Genomic DNA, 20,023 nt, shown 5'->3' on the forward strand with positions numbered 1-20,023 from the left:
TCCTCCTCATCTCTAATTTAAATCTACCACCCCTTAGCCTAAAACTATGGCCCCTCATTCTAGAATGCCCCAGAAGGGGAAACATCCGCTCCACGTCTACTTTGTCTATCCCCTTTAGCATCTTATATACCTCAATTAGATTTCCACTCATCCTTCTAAATAGGCCTAAACTGCTCAATTTCTCCTCGTAAGACAAGCCCTGTATCTCTGGAATCAATCTAGTGAACCTCCTCTGAACCGCCTCCAGTGCAACTACATCCTTCCTCAAGTAAGGGGACCAAAACTGTGCACAGTACACCAGGTGCAATCTCACCAACGCCTTGTACAGCTGCAACAACACTTCCTTATTTTTATACTCTATTCCATTAGCAATAAATGCCAAAATTCCATTTGCCTTCCTTATTACCTGCTGTACCTGCATACTAGCTTTCAGCGATTCATGCACAAGGACACCCGGATCCCTGTGCATTGAAGCATTCTGAAGTTTCTCTCCATTTAAATAATAAGTTGCCTTTTTATCCTTCTGACAAAAATGGATAACCTCACACTGATCCACGTTAAACTCCATCTGCCAAATTTTGGCCCATTCACCTAACCTGTCCATATCCATTTGTAAATTTCTTATTTCTTCATTGCAATTTACTTTCCCACCGATTTTGGTGTCATCTGCAAATTTACCTACATTACCTTCTACCCTGAATCCAAGTCATTAATATAGATTGTAAATAGGGATTAGGGACCTAAAAGGGAATTTACACACGGACAAAGGGGCCATGGCTGAGATATTAAATGAATACTTTGCATCCATCTTTACCAAGGAGGTAGATGCTACCCAGGCCATGGTGACAGACAAGGAAACTCTGTCACTAGAAGGGTTCAAAATTGACAAGCAGAAAGTGTTGAATAGACTGTTGGTACTTAAAGTTGACAAGGCACTGAGAACGGACGAGATGCATCCAAGGATATTGAAGCAAGTGAGAGTAGAAATTGCAAGGGCACTGGCCATAATCTTTCAGTCTTCCCTAGACTCAGAAGTGGTGCCAGAGGACTAGAGAATTGCAAACATTACGCTCTTGTTCAAAGGTTGTATAGATAACCCCAGCAATTACAGACCAGTCACTTTAATTTCAGTGGTGGGCAAGATTCTAGAAACAATTATTTGGGATAGAATTAGTAGTCGCATAGAAAAATATGGGTTGATAAGAAGAGCCAGCATGGGTTTCTAAAGGGGAAATCACGTTTAACTAACTTGCTGGAGTCTTTTGAAGAGATCACAGAAATGGTCGATCAGGGTAATGTTGTTAATGTGGTGTACATGGACCTTGAAAAAGCATTTGATATAGTGTCTCACAACCGACTTGTGAGAAAAATTATTGCTTAGGGACTAAAAGGGACAGTAGCAACATGGATACAAAATTGGCTGAAAAATAGGAAGCAGAGAGTAATGGTCAACAGATGTTTTTTGGGCTGGAGGAAGGTTTGTAGTGGAGTTCTCCAGGGATTGGTATTGGGACCCTTGCTTTTCCTGATATATATTAGCGATCTGGATCTTGGTGTGCAGGGGACAATTTCAAAGTTTGGATGATACAAAGCTTGGGAGTGTTTCAAACTGCAAGGAGGACGGTGTGGAACTTCAAGAAAAACATAGACAAGTTGGTGGAGTGGGCAGATAGGTGGCAGATGAAGTTCAATGCAGAGAAGTGTGAAGCAATGGATTTTGGTAGGAAGAACATAGGCAGACAATATAAAATAAGGGGTGGAATTTTGAAGGGGGTGCAGGAGCAGAAAGATTTGGGTGTAAATGTGCATAGATCATTAAAGGTGGGAGGATAGGTGGAGAGAGCAGTTAATAAATCATATTGTATCCTGGGCTTTATTAAAAGGGGCATAGAGTACAAGAGCAGGGAGGTTATGCTGAATTTATTTAAGACCCTCATTAGAACTCAGCTGGAATATTGTGTATAGTTTTGGGCACCATATTATAGGAAAGATGTGAACACATTGGAGAGAGTGCAGAAGAAGTTTACAAGAATGGTTCCAGGGATGAGAAACTTCAGCTACGAGGATAGATTGGAGAAGTCGGGACTGTTTTCCTTGGAGAGGAGAAGGATGAGAAGTTGATAGAAGTTTTCAAAATCATGAGGGGGCTGGACAAGTAGATAGCGAGAAGTTGTTCCCACTCATAAAAGGATCAAGAACGAGAGGGCACAGATTTAAAGTGATTTGCAAAAGAAGCAAATGTAATGTGAGAAAAAACTTTTGCACACAACGAGTGGTTAGGGTCTGGAATGCACTGCCTGGGAGTATGGTGAAGCCAGGTTCATTCGAGGCATTCAAGAAGGCATTAGATGATTATTTGAATAGAAACAAGGTGCAAGGGCATGGGGAAAAGGCAGGGCAATGGCACTAGGTCATAATGCTCATTTGGAGAGCTGGTGCAGATATGATGGGCCAAATGGCCACCTCTGTGCCCTCTGTGAAGTCGGGACTTTCTGCCAGGGCCTTGATCACATCATGGACATCCGAGGAGCAAAGGATTCTGGAGCCCAACAGCAATGGGACCCTAGAGGAACATCCATGGCATGCTGGGTGGATTCTCGTGGACATGGCTGTGCAATGAAGCAGCTCACGGAAGGTGGAAAGTCACCGTTGAGAGTCTGCTCACAATGGATGGCGGTCGAAGTGGGTGGAGTGGAAGGTCCATTTGTGTTTGGGAGAGGAAAATGTACCGGGTGGTCTGAGCGGAAGGTATAGGATTGTCTGGGAGAGGAAGAGCTATCGGGGGGGAGGGGGTGTGGTTGGGAGGGTGCTGAAGAAGCTGTGGTGGAGAGAAGTTGGAAGGGAGGAGGGACTATGGGGGAATGAGGGGGTAACGAGGAGGAGATGCAAACTGGGGAGGTAGGTGTAAGGGGGGAAGAAAGATGAAAGGTGTAAGGGAAGGAGTGCGGAGAGGAGAGGAGTAAGGAGAGGCAAGGGAGTCCAAGTGGAGGAAAGAGTCCTGGGGGAAGAAGGAGTGTAGAGAGGGGAGGGAGTCCAGGGAGGGGGATGAGTCCGTGGGGAGGAAGGAGTGTGGAGAGGAGACGGAGCAGGTTGGAGGAAGAAGTAAGGATGGAGGATGGAGTGCGGAGAAGGGAGGGAGTTCAGGGGGAGGAGGGAGTCTGGGGGGAAAAGGAATGCAGAGCGGGAGGGAGTAAGGCTGGAGGAAGAATTAAGGGTGTCTGAAGGAGTCAGGAAGAGGAAAAGAGTAATGCTGGAGGAAGAAGTAAGGGTGGCGGAAGAAGTAAGGGTGTCTGAAGGAGTCAGGAAGAGGGAAGGACTAAGTGAGGGAGTCCAAGCAGATGGGGGGTGGGGCAGAGGACTAGAGGGATGGGGAAGTCAGGAGTCGGGGGTGGGAAAGGAGTTCTTGGGGAAGGAGTTCCAAGGTGGGGGTTGAGGGGGGCAGGGTGGGGGTTCCAAGGGGACAAGGTTTTTGTGGTGGGAAGGAGTCCAGAGTGGGGGGAAGGAGTTCCAAGGTGGAGGGAAGGAGTCTGGCGGCAGAGAAATCTGGAGCAGGGGATGTGCAAGGGAGGGCTCTGATGAGTCCGTGACTGCCTCCTGGGGAATGTACTGAGGGTGGGCATAGTACAAGGGAATGGTGAGAATGACCAAGGGCAGAGTAAGGTGGTAGGGTGAGAGGGTGAAGGTTCAGCGGTATCGGTAAAAGGGACAGCAAGGGCGGTTGGTGGGGACTCAGAGGCAGACATAGACTCTGGATGTGGGGAATAGGCCAGGGAGGTTAATGTGGGTAGGGGTGGGATATTCAGGAAGGAAGGGAATGTGCATGTTCACCTGGACATCCCCAAAAGAAAAGGCTGGTAGGTCATGGAGGGGAGGTGGAAGGTGATACCAGGGGAGTTGACAGTGATGGGAAAGGATGGGGGAGTGAAAGAAAAACTGTATTTACCACCGTGCTGCCTCAAGTGAAAGTGAAACAAGTCGTGATGGGCAAGATCAGCTGCTGCACGGGAGTGTGATCAGTGGGTAGACAGAGATGCAGGTCAGCTCAGATGGTCAACTGAAGATGAACCCCAGCAGGCAGCACCGAAAATGCTCAGGACATTGAGATGAGAGTGATGCAGAAAGAATCCACGTGCGTAGGAGGGTGATTGCACAAAGCTCCAAAAGGCTCAGTCTAACAAATTTGATTGAATTTTTCGAGGAGGTGACTAATTGTGTAGATGAGGGCAGCGCAATTGATATAGTTTACGTGGACTTCAGAATGGCTTTTGACAAGTTCCCGCATGGGAGAATGGTCAAGAACAGAAGACCCCATGGGATCCAGGGCAATTTGGCAAATTGGATCCAAAATTGGCTTAGTGGCAGCAGGCAGAGGGTGACGGTCGAAGGTTGTTATTGCAATTGGAAGCCTGTGTCAAGTGGCGTACCGCAGGGATCGGTGCTGGGACCCTAGCTGTTTATAGTGTACGTTAACGATTTAGATGTAAATATAGGAGGTATGATCATAAGTTTGCAGATGACATGAAAATTGGTGGCATTGTAAATGGTCAGGAGGAAAGCCTTAGATTACAGGAAGATATAGATGGGCTGGTAAGATGGGCAGAGAGATCAGTGGCAAATGGAATTTAATCCTGAGAAGTGTGAGGTGATGCGTTTTGGGAGGACCGACACGGCAAGGGAATACACATTTTCTGATTGGCAATCTGTTGGTGTGAGTATTTAGCCATCAGACAATTGTCCCTTGCATCTTAAATATGTTAGTGATTGATAATAAATAGGGTATTTACAACATGATGACGGGAGGAAATTTTCCAAAGGGTGAGAGCTTGTAGAAAATGATATCAATCAGAAAATTTCCATCATAAATAATTAAGTTCTACCTGTTAAAAATCTGCAAAATGGCTGGGAATAGGGGGGGATAAGTGTCTGAATAATATACAGAAGCACAGACATGTGAATTCCATGAGCAATTTTTTACTCTTTCATCCTGCAGTTTTATATCAGGTTATACAGAGTCAAGTGCTAAAATGGAGATACAGGGATACTAAGTTAAGTTCTGTGTGCTTGGAAAAAGAAGTCTAACTCACAAGGCCTCGGCTTCAACCTGAGGGAGCTTGGGACCTGCAGGATGGAAGAAGAAGGAAAGACCCAAAGAATCCATATGGGTTCCATCCTCCGGGCCTGACATTGCACTGGTGTTGTCGTGACGTGTATGAGTGCACATGCGATATATTGTGAGATAATAGATCTCATTACAAAGACCACAGAGCAAGAATGCAGCTGTTTAAAAATGTTGCCGCCTTCTTGTCTGGCACAAGGCAATTAATACTGCATTTATTTGAGCTTCTTTATAATTTTGCATGTCTCTACAAAAATGATTTTATTCCTCTAAGTGCAACAGGTTCTTCTGTTATGCTTTCTTGCAATCACTTTAATTAGAAGTGTCTAAAAGTACATTTTGGGTAAGTTACATTGACTTTATATACATTGAACATATATCTTCCACCCTTTGAAAATTACACTATACAAAACCATTAGGCTTTCAGACAGTTGAAACTTGGCTGCCTTCCCAACATTATCAGAGTTTAGGTAGTTGGCATTGTTCTTTTGGCTACATTTAATGAAAACGTAGACAGATAAAAGTAAAGGCATCTTTTTGTCACTGTGACAGTTTATTGTTTTGTAAAATATCCCCTGGGCACCAGAGATGCAGCAAATGATAAATATTGATGTCAAGGACTTACTTAACCTTTTTCATTTCATACTTACAGAAGGTTAACACAGAACATGAGGCCAGATTGAAAATCATATTTCTGGTAACCACTAGACTCGAGATTTACTTAAGAATGTTTATGTGCAAAAGACCTGTAATGCTGGCACTGGGCCAAAGTTTTGTAGAATCATGGGATGATACAGCACAGAGAGATGTGTGAACATACGAATTAGAAGCAGTGGTAGGCCGCTCAGCCCGTCTAGCCTGCTCTGCCATTCAATAAGATCATGGCTGATCTGATTGTAACCTCAACCCCACATTCCTGTCTACCCCTGATAACCTTTCACCCCCTTGATTATCAAGAATCTATCTACCTCTGCCTTAAAAATAGTCAAAGACTCTGCTTCCACCACCTTTTGAGGAAGGGAGTTCCAAAGACTCATGACCCTCTGAAAGAAAAAATTTCTCCTCATCTCCATCCTAAATGAGCGATCCCTTATTTATAAACTGTGACCCTTAGTCTACAAGAGGAAACATCCTTTCCATATCCACCTTGTCAAGTCCCCTCAGGATCTTAATGGTTTCAATCAAGTCGCCTCTTACTCTTCTAAACTCCAGTGTTCATAAGCCTAGCCTGTCCAACCTTTCCTCATAAGACAACCCAAACATTCCAGGTATTAGTCTAGTAACCTTCTCTGAACTGCTTCCAATGCATTTATCTCCTTCGTTAAATAAGTAGACCAATACTGTACATAGGACTCCAAATGTGGTCTCACCAATGTCTTATATAACTGAAGCATAACCTCCCTACTTTTGTATTCAATTCCCCTCGCAATAAACAATAACATTCTATTAGTCTCCCTGATTACTTGCTATACCAGAATATTGATTCATGCACTAGGACACCCAGATCCCTCTACTTCTGAAAGCTCTGCAATTTCTCACCATTTAAATAAAATGCTGCTTTTTTATTCTTGCTGCCAAAATGGATAATTTCACATTTTCCCACATTATAGTCCATTTGGCAGATCTTTGCCCACTCACTTAACTTATCAATATCCCTTTGTAGCCTCTTTGTGTCCTGTTCACACCTTACTTTCCTATCTTTCCTTGTGTCATCAGCAAATTTAGCAACTAGACCACTGACCCCTTCATCTAAGTCATTTATATAAATTGTAAAAAGTTGAGGCCCCAGCACAGTTTAATTCCAGTAGTGGGGAAACTTCTAGAAACTATAATTAGGGACAAAACCCACATGGACAAATATGGGTTAGTTAAGGAACGCCAGCATGGAATTCTTAAGAAAATTTTGATTAACTAACTTGCTGGATTTTTTTGAAGAGGTAACACAGAGGGTTGATGTGGGCAATGCTGTTGATGTAGTGTGCATGGACTTCCAAAAGGCATTTGATGCAGTGCCACACGACAGACTTGTGTACAAATTTATAGCTCATAGAATAAAAAGGAAAGTAGCAACATGGACACAAAATTGGCTGAGTAACAGGAAACAGAGGGTAATGGTTAATGGGTGTTTTTGGGCTGGAGGGAGGTTTGTATTGGAATTCCTCAGTGCTCAGTGTTGAGGCCTTTGCTTTTCCTGCTAGTGACCTAGACCTTGGTGTACAGGGAACAATTTTGAAATTTGCAGATAAAATAACACTTGAAAGCATTATGAACTGTGAGGAGGATAGCCTAGAACTTCAAAAGGGTATAGACATATAGGTGGAATGGGTGGACAGATAGCAGATGTAGTTCAGTGATTCATTTTTGTAGGAAGAACATGGAGAGACAATATAAAATAAAGAGTACAACTCTATAGGGGATGCAGGAGCAGAAAGAAATAAACAAACATCTATCCACAAACCATGTCAAAGACAGATAATCCTTTAATACCCTTGTACCACTGTCAATCAAGCTGCTGAGAAAAATGGTTCACAGGGTTTTGTAATTCAGCCGAACATTCATAATGGGCTTAGCTGTTAAAACAAACCATTACAATGCTCCAAACAATGGAACCTATTGAAATTGTATCAACAGATTTTTTTTCTATTTCAGAATGAATGGCTTGTCAATCAAGGAATCCCAGGGACAGGTGGCTGCTTAATTTAGGGTTATCTTGTGTTCCACGACTCCTCTGAAGAGCTCAACCACATGCACTCATGGAAGGGTTTTTCAAAACCCTTGGCAGGGGCTAAACTGCCTATTCCCACAAAGGAGGCGGCAAGGGAGGGAGTGCTATATACAGGCAGACTATCCGTACCCTTATCCTGTGCCGACAATAATTGCCAGAAATAAGAATGGGGGCAGGAATCCCAGAATCATGAACAAACAACCATTTTTAAAGGCCTTCCAAGTTGGCCAGGTGCACAAAAATCCAGAAAGTTAGCATGCAGGTATATTAAATAATTAGAAAGGCAAATGGCATGTTGGCTTTTATTGCAAGTGGATTGGAATACAAAAATAAAGAAGTCTATCTACAATTGTACAGATCTTTGGAGAGACTACACTTGGGGGTGCTATATGCAGTTTTGGTCTGCATTTTTAAGGAAGAATATGCTTGCATTGGTGATGATACAGCAAAAGTTAACTAGATTGGTTCCTGGAATGAGAGCATTATCTTTTGTTGACAAGTTAAGTAAATTGGGCCGGTACTCCCTGGGGTTTAGAAGAATTGGGTTGATCATACAAGATTCTGAAAGGACTTGACAGGATAGAAACTGCGAGCTTCTTTCTGTTGGCTGGGGAACCTAGTATATTGGGGCGCACTCTCAGGATAAGGGGCAGATAATTTAGGACTGATATGAGTGTTTGGGTTTTGAAATACAACAGCACTACATGTCCTATCCAGCTTGCCATAGTCATGTGAGCTCTGCCGTGAGGCAATGTCTCTGTAAGCTGCCATTCTACATCAATTCAATAAAGACTCTCACTGAGAAAGGCACTAAAATCATTGAACATAAAAAATGGGCCAGGAGTTTACAGCCCCTCCCACTTGACAGGATGTTACAGTCCTGCCAAACTGAATGGAGACTTAAATGGCTCGTTGCATCTGCTGAGGGGAAACACACTGCAGTGGGGCCCTAAGGTCCTGGCCACAGTGTCAGAAGTAGAGATAAATCAAAGTTTTGAAACCCTGAAAATGCTACAAAGAAGCCCAAGCTCAGAAAGGCACACAGAAATGTTCAAATCTGCTAAAAACTGCTAAAAAGGACAAGGAAAAACAAACATACCAATCGAAGGCTGCACATAAAATACTGAGTAAGTTAACAAAGCTGTAAACATCCCCCTTGCAGCACCTGTTGAAATGAAAGATGATATGTGGCAGAGCTGGCAGTTTTTCCACTTGCAATGGTAAAACTACGAGATTGCAACAGATTTAATAACAAGCCAGAGCCAATAAGAGTAGCCACACTTCTAAAACTGCTGGGAAGGGAGTGCTACAAATTATACTCCACCCTAAATCTATCCAATGAACAAAGGAAACAGACGACAGAGATTTGAACACCTTGAACACAAATTTTGAACACCTTGTGAACATTACTCATGAACAGTATGTATTCAACAATAGAGTTCAAGGTGCCAGTGAGCCCATTGTACAATATGTGACTGTATTAACACGGCTTGCAGAATCATGTGAGTTTAATCATGTGGTTAAAGAATGAACAGTCTTAGGCATACAGGCCCCCTCAGTGAGAGCAAGTCTATTGAAATAAGAGAAACCTATGCTCAAGAAAGTGACAAACATGTGTAGAAATGCAGAGATAGTGAAATGTCAATTTGAGTACATGTAAGGCAGAGGAGACCAGGAGATATGTTATGCTGAGGGATGTACAAGGCTGAAAGAGCAGAACAATAGCAGACATGCAGCAGGATGCAAATATGGTGGAGGGCATCAAACAAAGGAAAAGAAGGATTTCCCACTATGGGGTAAGCAGTGTTTTAACTGCAAGAAGATGAATCATTTTGCACACAAGTGTTTGGCTAGAAAAAAGCAAAATAAGCCTATACAGTTGATCACTGGTGAGATATCAGCAGAAGAGGGTATAAATGCATTGGAAGCAGTTCAGAGAAGGTTTACCAGACTAATACCTGGAATGGGCGGGTTGTCTTATGAGGAAAGGTTGGACAGACTAGGCTCATATCCACTGGAATTTAGAAGAGTGACAGGAGACTTGATTGAAACTTTTAAGATCCTGCAGCATCTTAACAGGGTGGAAATGAAAAGATGTTTCCTTTTGTGGGAGAATCTAGAACTAGGGGTCACTTTAAAAATAAGGCGGTCACCCATTTAAAATGGAGATGAGGTGAAATTTTTTCTCTCAGGCAGTCGTGAGTCTTTGGAACACTCTTCCTGAAGAGGCAGTGGAAGCAGAATCTAAATAAAGCACTGAAGAGATTTCACTGCCCCATGCCAACCATTGAAGGAATTTTGATGCAACTTGCTAAGGCAAAGATATTACTACCCTAGATGTAAAGCATGGTAGCTGACAAATGAAGCTGGATGAAAGCAGCAGCTTTCTAATGAAATTCTGGATGCCGTTCGGGAGATACAGTTGGTTGTGTATGCCCTATGGCATTTCCACAGTTCCAGAACAGTATCAACGCAAAGAGCATGAGATAGACATTGATCTTCCCGAGTGGAAGCCATAATGCATGATCTACTCATCTATGAATGTGAAGACACAATGGAAAAGGCCAGAGGTGACCACGATTAGAATTTAATATGACTGCTGGAGAGACCTCGCCATTTGAACAAGAAAAAATTGCAACTGAAGATGCCTGAAGTCAAGTACATAGGTCACGTACTGACAGCAAGAGGTCTTCACCTGGATCCTGACAAGGTGAGAGCTGTAGCAGCTGCCAACAGATGTGAAAGCAGTGTAATAATTTGTTGGACTTGTGAACTATTTAGCAAAATTTTTGCCTAATTTGTTGTCGGAGTATGAATCATTACACACGTTCACTGCTAAGGAGGTACAGTGGTATTGGAGCACAAAACAAGAAGCAGCTTTCACTAAAATCAAACAACTAGTGATGACAACATCAGTGCTGAAGTACTATGATGTCATTGAGCAAGTCACCTTGCAGTGTGATGTCAGTGAGATTGGTCTAGTAGCAACCCTAATGCAGCAAGGACAACCAATTACATTTGCATCCAGGGCACTAACACAAACAGAATGATGCTATGCTCAGATCACAAAAGAGTGCCAGGCTATTGTTTTTGCTTGTGAGCATTTTCATCAATACCTGCTCGGGAGAGGCAAGGTGACAGTGGAGTCTGGCCATGAGCCACTTCAAAGCATTTTTCTGAAACCACTACTATCTCCAAAGAATGCTACTTCATTTACAGAGATATCATCTGTACGTGACAGACAAGCAAGGGAAACAGATGTACATCACAGGCATGTTGTCGAGAGCAGCACTCCCCATGAAGAAAGTTGAGGATGTTACAACAGAATGTGAAATCTTCCAGCTTCAATATCAAGCAGTAGCTTGACATGATCTGAAAGTCATCAACCCAGCAGAGACATTGAACCTGACAGATAAGCACCTTCCTCAAATCAAGCAAACTACTCAACTCAGTGCAACTCTCCAAGTGTAACAAGAAGTAATGATGAAAGGATGGCCTGAAAGCATCAAGGACATACCTGTGACCACAAGAGCATATTGGGCATACTGTGATGAATTGACAGCCCAAGAGGGCATCTTATACAAAGGAAATAGAGTCATCATCCCTAAGGAGGAGAGATACTAAAGTGCATCCATGTAAGCCCTCAAGGAATTGAATCGAGTCTGAGAAAGTCAAAAGAAGTGCTCTACTGGCCAAACATGAACAATGAAATTAAAGACCAATAGTACCAAGCTAAACAAGTGAAAGAGCTATTGATGACACATGACATCTCAGACAGACCATGGGTGAAACTGGGAGTAGATCTCTTCACAATAGCAGGAACTGATTAACTTGTCACTGTACTATTCTGACTACAGGGAATTAGAACAGCTGACTTCAACAACGTTAGGAGAAATAGTAAAATGCCTGAAAGCACACTTCAGTCATTACAACATCCCAGACACTGTGATGAATGACAATGTCCCTCAGTTCACGAGTGAAGAATTCAGCCGCTTCACAAGAAATTGTGAAATTCAACACTACACATCATCCCCACACTATCCTATTCCTTCACAGCAATCGGCTGGTCGGCAAGATAGGATCTCACCAGCTGTACAGAGTACAGAATGACCATCACTCCAAGAGGTCCAATTATTTCTAACGATGGAAATGGAACAATGATAGGTACCACGGCAACAAGTCCCACAGGAACAACGCTTTTCAGGCAAGATATATTGCCCAGATGAACAGCAATGACAAAACGCACCCATACCATTAAGAGATCTGCACAATTTAAAGACTATGGGTAATAACTTACAAGTTCCTGAGCGTTAGATTTGGGGGGGTACACTGGGCAATCTCTCTCGGAAGTTCCCAGATAAGGGCTTGCACGGCAATTGCCCAGAAGTGCAAACTTCTTCTGGACAGTTGCCCCCCACTGGGAACTATTCAGAAATGCAGTTTAAATCACAAACTTCGGATGGCTCCGCCAGGAATTAAAACCTCTTCTAACTTTTGGGTAATTATTGTAAGCACTGAGACCAACTCCCATGGGACTCCCCTCATACTGCCAAACACCCCACAAGGATTCCTGCCTCCCAACAGGCCTGCATCCTCCCGACATCTGATCGCCCCCGCGGGCCTGACCTAACTCCGACCGGTCTCCGACACCCTCGATCTCTGACACCCCCACTCCACCACCTCCAACCTCCCCATTCACCCACCTCTGACCCCCACTCTCTTACCCCCGACTTCTGACCCCGCCCCCCCCCCCAAACTCCGACCCTCTCAACCCCAGCCTCTGAAACCCCTACCTGATCCCCTGACCTCCGACGCCCCGGCCCTGCAGGTGCCAAGCAACTCCGGCGTTTGGAAGGGTCAGTGTAATTTTCAAGGGTGGGTAAGTGTGCATATATTTCTTCTAATTTGAGTTCAGCAATCCCTCTGGCCCTCTCATCCCATTAACAAGCTCCTAATGGAGATTGACAGGACATTAATTGGAGGTAGGCTGATTCCTTACTCCTTCCCCTACCTTCACTCTGATAATTCCAGTGAGTTCCAGAGGCACAAAGATGTGCTGTGGGAGTGTGATTTTCAAAACAGTCTCTCGTTTTTGCCCCCACAGTGACTGAAAATACAGGCAATGGTCTACTCCTGCTTCCATTTTTTATGCACATATGTTCTTATCTCTTTGGCCGAGTTACAGGAAAAAGCTAATGGGCGTACATCACAAAATCCTGGTACATTGTGAAGCCTGCAGTCCTTGAAAACCTTCATACTCACTCCTCATACTTGTCTCTGGCAAGAGGAAATTAAATTAAGTTAGTTCTCTTTAAATAGAGAGCCTAAGTGACCTCCCTTATGCAATAGTTATAACTGAAATCTGAAAGATGTTGCTAATATCTCCAAATCTAGCCTGGAAGGAGCTAGACACATAATCGTTCATCGACACAATCACCTTCACAGCCACTGGCAATGGCATCCTTGCCCTGCTATGCTGCTGGAGTTATCAATGCAGCAGATGGCAAATTTCAATGACAATCTCCTTAGTGAACTGCAGATATCTCAAGCATTGGTTGTTGCTAGGGTTCAGATAGGAAAATTGCTCCTTGAATTCCCTGGCCAGATATGGATTTCTTTCTCCAGTTCTCCTTCTCCCTCTTTAAGCAGTTTGTCCTGCTATATGTGGCCCCTTCTCCTTCTCTCAATAAAGCACATTTATATGAGGAAAACCTCTTTGTTCACCAATATCTGGAAGCAGTTACTTCTCAACTGCCTTAAGTCAAAACATACTTCACTCTCTTCAACTTTTGAAACTTGGAACAAATATGGAAAGCACCAGAAATTTGTACATTTGTAGCAATAGCCTGAAGAAATAAACCAACAACTCACCTCTGAGTAGTTGATGATTCTGTTATATAGCACCGATACTGCTTAACATGTGGAAGGTTCAGAAGGGCTGGAGCGAGGAGCTCAAAAATGGCACATTGACTGGTGCAATGATCAGCTTGCTTTGCCTATTCCTGGCAGACATTAAGTTCATGTGTGCTAATCATTTTACCAACAAGGCATTCAGTGTGCTTCACTTCAGAAGTTTGCATATATGCCACAGTGCCATTTGAAACTCTAAGAGAATTCATAGCACTCAAAAATTGGGTGTCATTGATTCCAATTTCACACCTGCACCCTATAGACTCAGATCATTACAAGAAGAATAAAAAAGGAAGTTGAAAGAGATATTTCATAAAGAGCTATTTATCACAGAGGTAATGATTATAACACATTCTAAAAGAAATTCTTAAGTATATGAAAAGGAAGACTCGAAAATATATCATATATATTTTGCAAGTATATTAAAAGGAAGGATAGAGAAGAATACATGGAAAGGGCAGAGCATGAGAGGTAGAGTAAAAAGTTCTAGCAGAACAGTTTGCACTAGCACAGCTATAATGGGTTACATTTCTATGAAATAGCTATAATAAGCATAACATAATCAGCTGTTTGTTGACTTACATGAATGAGATTGTAGTAGGTGCTGTCTTCAGGTGTATTTAATGTCTTTGGTGGTTGGGTCCGTCTGGTGGTTCTTTGCTGTTTCTGATCATTTCCTTTACTGGGCCCTAAAGAAGTGGAAAATGGTTAATTTTGCTACATCAATTTCCTCCTCAAGTTTCCCAACACTAAATATATTTCAGAGGTGATGAAGGTAACCTTATAAAAGCACCTGTTTAAAGTCCAGTATAGTAAAAGATCCTACAAATGATAAATCTTAAATTTTGTATCTGATCTTGCCCTCTGAGCATTTACTGTTCTTCTCACTAAAGACTTGTCCTATTCCCAATTTCTCCTTCTCCATTTCCCATTTGAGTCTCATCCTCTTCCTGGCTCAGTCATGCACTCTGTTCCACGTCTGAGTGTTGTCTTGCTCCTGGCTCAGCTAAGTGCTCTACTATTGGGAAGTGTGTCCTGCAGTTAGCATCATGGTGAAGCAGTCTAGGAAGAGTATCCTGCAGTCAGCATCACAGTGAAGCAGTCTGGGAAGAATGTCCTGCAGTCAGCATCACAGTGAAGCAGTCTGGGAAGAGTGTCTTGCAGTCAGCATCGCAGTCAAGCAGTCTGGGAAGAGTGTCCTGCAGTCAGTTCTTGTTGAAAATAACAAGAGTGACATCACAACACAGCACGGGAGAGCAGCGGAGAGATCAGAATCAATGTGAGTGCAGGAAGCTTCAAAAAGTGATGTCAGCGCAAAGGTGAGAGCTGATTGGTGAGTAGGTGTTTTTCTCCAGTTTAAAATAGACTAAGCTAAGGAAAGGTAAGAGTTCTAGTTTTTACTTAAAGCACATAAATTTAGCATTTTTTTTTACAGTATTTAACTTAAAGTAAGGGTTTTTTTTCAACTGGAGGCATAGCAGGGAAGCTCAGTCCTGTGTTAAGTGCTGCCTGCAACAGGTGGGAAGTCCTAGCTGCTTCTTGTGTTCTGGTCGACCACGTGTGCAGGAAGTGCCACCAGCTGCAGCTACTTGAGCTCCGAGTTTTGGAGCTCGAGCGGCAGCTGGAGGCGCTGAGGTGCATCCGCAAGGCTGAGATTTCACGGATAACATGTTTTTAGACATGGTCACCCCACAGCTTATAGAAGTGCAGACATAGAGGGAATGGGTGACCACCAGTCAGAAGAAAGGTGTCAGGCAGGTAGTCAGGAAATCCCCAGGGTGCATCTTGCTCGAGAATTGTTTTCCAGTGTTGGAAAACGGTGAGAGTGACAGTTCAGCTGCACAGTGGGGGAGGAAAAAGAGGGGAAGTGCAATATTGGTAGGAGACTCAATAGTAAGGGTAACAGACAGGTGTTTCTGCAGCCATAGACATGACTCCAGGATGGTATGTTGCCTCCCTGGTGCCAGGGTCAAAGCTACCACTGAACGGTTGCAGACTATTCTAAAGAGGGAGGGCAAACAGACAGAGATCGTGGCACATATTGGTACCAATGACATAGGTAGAAAGAGGGGTGAGGTCCGGTAAGCAGAATTTAGGGAACTAGGAAGCAGATTAAAAAAAAGGACCTCAAAAGGTAACAATCTCTGGATTACTTCGGGTGCCACGTGCTAGTCAGTATAGAAATAGAAGGTTAGTCCAGGTGAATATGTGGCTCGAGAGATGGTGCAGGAGGGAGGGCTTTAGATTTTTGGGACATTGGGACCATTTCTGAGGGCGGTGGGACCTGTACAAGGCGGATGGGTTGCACCTGAACCAGAATGGGACTAACATCCTTCCGGGGAGGTTTGCTAGTGCTGTTGGGGAGGGATTTGGATCCTGAGAGGAGGTTCAGCAGGGGGAGATGCACAGCCAAAATTAGAAGAGTGAGCAAGTGAGTCTGCAAGGCATAGAAATTATAGGCCAGTTAAGGCACAAGGGAGTTTGGCAAGGTTGAATGGTATTTATTTTAATGCAAGGAGTCTGACAAATAATGGAGATGAGTTGAGGGCACAAATTAACACCTGGAAATATGATGTTATTGCTGTCACGGAGACATAGTTGAGATAGGGGCAGGATTGGCAGCTCAATATTCCAAACTATAGGGTCTTCAGGTGAGACAGGGAAGGAGGTAAAAGAGGAGGGGGTATCACAATAGTGAATAAGGAATCGATTACATTAGTAAGAAGGGATGACATCTTGGAAGGCTCCTAAAATGAAGCTATATGGGTAGAACTTAAAAACAGAAAAGGAGCAATCGCATTGCTGGGAGTGTACCATAGTCCCTCAAACAGTCAGAGAGAAATAGAAGAGCAGATATGTAGGCAAATTTCAGAGAAGTATAAAAATAATAGGGTAGTAATAGTGGGGGGTTTCAACTTCCCCAACATTAACTGGACTAGTCATAGTGTGATAGGTTTAAAGGGAGCGGAATTCTTAAAATGCATCCAGGAGAGCTTTTTAAGCTGGTATGTAGAAGTTCCTACAAGAAGGAGGGGTGGGTGGTGCGGTCGTGGACTTAATTTTAGGGATTGAAGCTGGACAAGTGGTAGAGGTTTCGGTGGGGGAGCATTTTGCAGATAGTGATTATAACTCCATTAGATTCAAGGTTGTTATGGAAAAGGACAAGGATGGGCTAGAAATCAGAGTTCTAAATTGGGAGAAGGCTGATTTTAATAAGATTAGATATGATTTGGCCAGAGTGGACTGAAAGCAGCTACTTTTAGGTAAATCTGTGCCAGGGCAGTGGGACTTTTCAAGAAGGAAAAAGGAAGAGCACAGGGCCAACATATTCCAGTAAAGATAAAGGGTGGGACCTACAAATTCAAGGAACCTTGGATGTCGAGGAGTATACAGGATTGGATAAAGAGAAAAAGGAAGGCTTATGGTGGATCCGAGGGCTCAAAACAATGGAAGCCCTAGATGAGTATAGAATGTGTAGGGGGAACTTAAAAAGGAAATTAGGTGAGCAAAAAGGGACATGAAAAAATATTGGAAGATAAAATAGAGGAAAATCCAAAGTTATTTTACAAATACATTAAGTATAAGTAGGGAAAGAGTAGGATCCATTTAGGACCATAGTCGTAATTTGTGTGCGGAGACAGAAGATGTAGGTAGGGTTCTAAATGAATACTTTGTGTCGGTGTTCACAAGTGAGAGGGACGACGTGGGTATGGGAATCAGGCAGAAGGACTGTGATATAGTTAAAGAAATTAGCATAAGAAGGAAAGAGGTTCTAATTGGTCTGGCAACCCGATAAGTAGATAAATCTCCAGGCCCGGATGAAATGTATCCCAGACTTCTGAGTGAGGCAAGGGAGGAGATAGCAGGGGCACTGGCAATAGTTTTCAATACCTCTATGGCCACAGGAGAGGTGCCAGAGGACTGGAGGACAGCCAATGTGGTACAATTATTCAAGAAAGGAGCGAAAGTTAAACCAGAGAACTAAAGGCCAGTCAGTCTAACCTCAGTGGTGGAGAAACTATTAGAAGCAATTCTGAGGGACAGAATTAATCTACACTTGGAGAGGCAGGGAATAATCAAGGACAGTCAGCATAGTTTTGTTAAGGGGAGGTCAGGTCTGACCAATTTGATTGAATTTTTTGAAGAGGTGACCAGGTGTGTAGATGAGGGCAATGCATTTGACATAGTCTACTTGGACTTCAGCAAGGCTTTTGATAAGGTCCCGCATGGGAGACTGATAACGAAGGTAAGAGCCGATGGAATCCAAGGCAATTTGGCAAATTGGATCCAGAATTGGCTGAGTGGCAGGAAGCAGAGGGTGATGGTCAAGGGGTGATTTTGTGACTAGATGCCTGTGTCCGGTGGGGTCCACAGGGATTGGTGTTGGGTTCCTTGCTATTTGCGGTATATATAAACGATTTAGAATTGAATGTAAGAGGGTTGATCAGTAAGTTCACGGGTAACATGAAAATTGGTGGGGTGGTAAATAGTGAGGAGGAAAGGCTTAGATTATAGGAGGATATAGATGGGCTGGTCAGATAGGCTGATCAGTGGAAAATAGAATTTAACCCAGATAAATATGAGGCGATGCACTTTGGCAGGACAAACAAGGCATAGGAAAATGCAATGAATGGTTGGGATCTGGGGTGAAACCGAGGATCAGAGGGACCTTGAAGTGCATGTTCACTGGTCCCTTAAGGTAGCGGGACAGGTGGATAAGATGGTTAAGAAGGCAATGGGATACTTGCCTTTATTAGCCGAGGCATAGAACATAAGAGTAAGGAGGTTATGCTGGAACTGTATAAAACGCTGGTTAGGCCACAGCTAGATTATTGCATGTAGTTCTGGAATCCGCATTGTAGGAAGGATGTGATTGCACAAGAGAGAGTGCAGAGGAGATTTATCAGGATGTTGCCTGGGCTGGAGAGTTTTAGTTATGAGGAGAGATTGGATAGACTGGGGTTATTTTCCCTGCAGCAGAGGAGATTGAGGGAAGACATGATTGAGGTGTATAAAATTATGTGGGGCATAGATAAGGTAGATAGGAAGGAACCTTTCCCCGTGGTGGAGGGATCAATAACCAGGGGGCATAGGTAAGGGGCAGGAGGGTTAGAGGGGATGTGAGGAAGAATTTTTTTCACCCAGAGGATGGTGGGAATCTGGAACTCACTGCATGAAAGGGTGGTAGTGGCAGAAACCCTCACAACGTTTAAGAAGTATTTGGATGTGCACTTGTGAGGCTATGCACCTAGTGTTGGAAAATGGGATCAGAATGGTTAGGTATTTGTTTGACTGGTGTGTAGACTCGATGGGCCGAAGGGCCCTTTTCTGTGCTGTAGACCTCTATGACTCTATTGATTGAATATAGTACACCCTAAGTGCTGGAAATGAGAGAAAGAAACCATTTTGTCAAGTAGTCTTGCCAAACAAAGATGTCTGCAAACAGATACTTAAGTTAACTCCATGTTACTTGGTTTTCCAAATTGTATCATGGTAATGTTGAACATGATAGAGGTTTCCTGATATATAGTGGGAAGATACCAAAACTGATAGATATATGTATTGAATTGTACCACACACCTTTGGTTTCATGATGGATTGCCAGTAAATAAAAAAATTCATCACAGGTGATTTAATAAGTAGCTTCAGAACTCATTTCTTATTTTCACACTGTGGCCTCCCTGTACTATTTATCAAGTCCCACTATGAGGGCAGTCCAGTAAAATGCGCCCAGCTTTTGTCGATGCCATCCTGTGACCATTTGCTTGGATGTGCATATGGCATCAGTGATTCTGTATATTGTTCCTCTCCTTGAGGCTGTCTTCTATTGGACATATCACACTAATAACATAAGGTATCACTTCTGGGAAATCTCAGACATGAGCTTTCTTGCCATCTCTTAGAGTTTAGGAAAATGAGAGGTGATCTTTTTAACAATTACAATTCTGAGGGAGCTTGACAGGTAGATGCTGAATGGATGTTTCCCCTCTTGGGGGTGGGGTTACTTAGAAGTTGGGGGCATAGTTTCAAAACAAAGTGTTGCCCATTTAGGATGGAGACGAAGAGGAATTTCTTCTCTCGATCACTGGGTGGTGAATCTTTGGAATTCTCCATCCCAGAGGGCAGTGAAGTCATTGAATGTTTTCAAGGCTGAGTTAGACAGATTGTTGATCTCCAAGGTTTATTTGGAACAGGCAGGAAAGTAGAGTTAAGGCCAAGATCAGATCAGCCATGATATTTTTGAATGGTGGAGCAGGTCCAAGGGGCAATAT

At 43.3% G+C, this 20,023-nt stretch overlaps 1 protein-coding gene across 1 annotated transcript in view; it reads right to left on the reverse strand.

Annotated features, from left to right (window-relative positions):
* The window catches only part of myo3a (myosin IIIA), a 611,422-nt gene that overhangs the window by 94,084 nt on the left and 497,315 nt on the right, over positions 1-20,023 (reverse strand). The window contains exon 34 of the mRNA XM_041183939.1: positions 14,334-14,440. Coding sequence (XP_041039873.1) covers positions 14,334-14,440 — 107 coding nt within the window. The remainder of the gene's footprint in view (positions 1-14,333; positions 14,441-20,023) is intronic.

This window comes from Carcharodon carcharias, chromosome 3 (assembly GCF_017639515.1).
Source record: "Carcharodon carcharias isolate sCarCar2 chromosome 3, sCarCar2.pri, whole genome shotgun sequence".
In the NCBI taxonomy this organism is placed as follows: Eukaryota; Metazoa; Chordata; class Chondrichthyes; order Lamniformes; family Lamnidae; genus Carcharodon; species Carcharodon carcharias.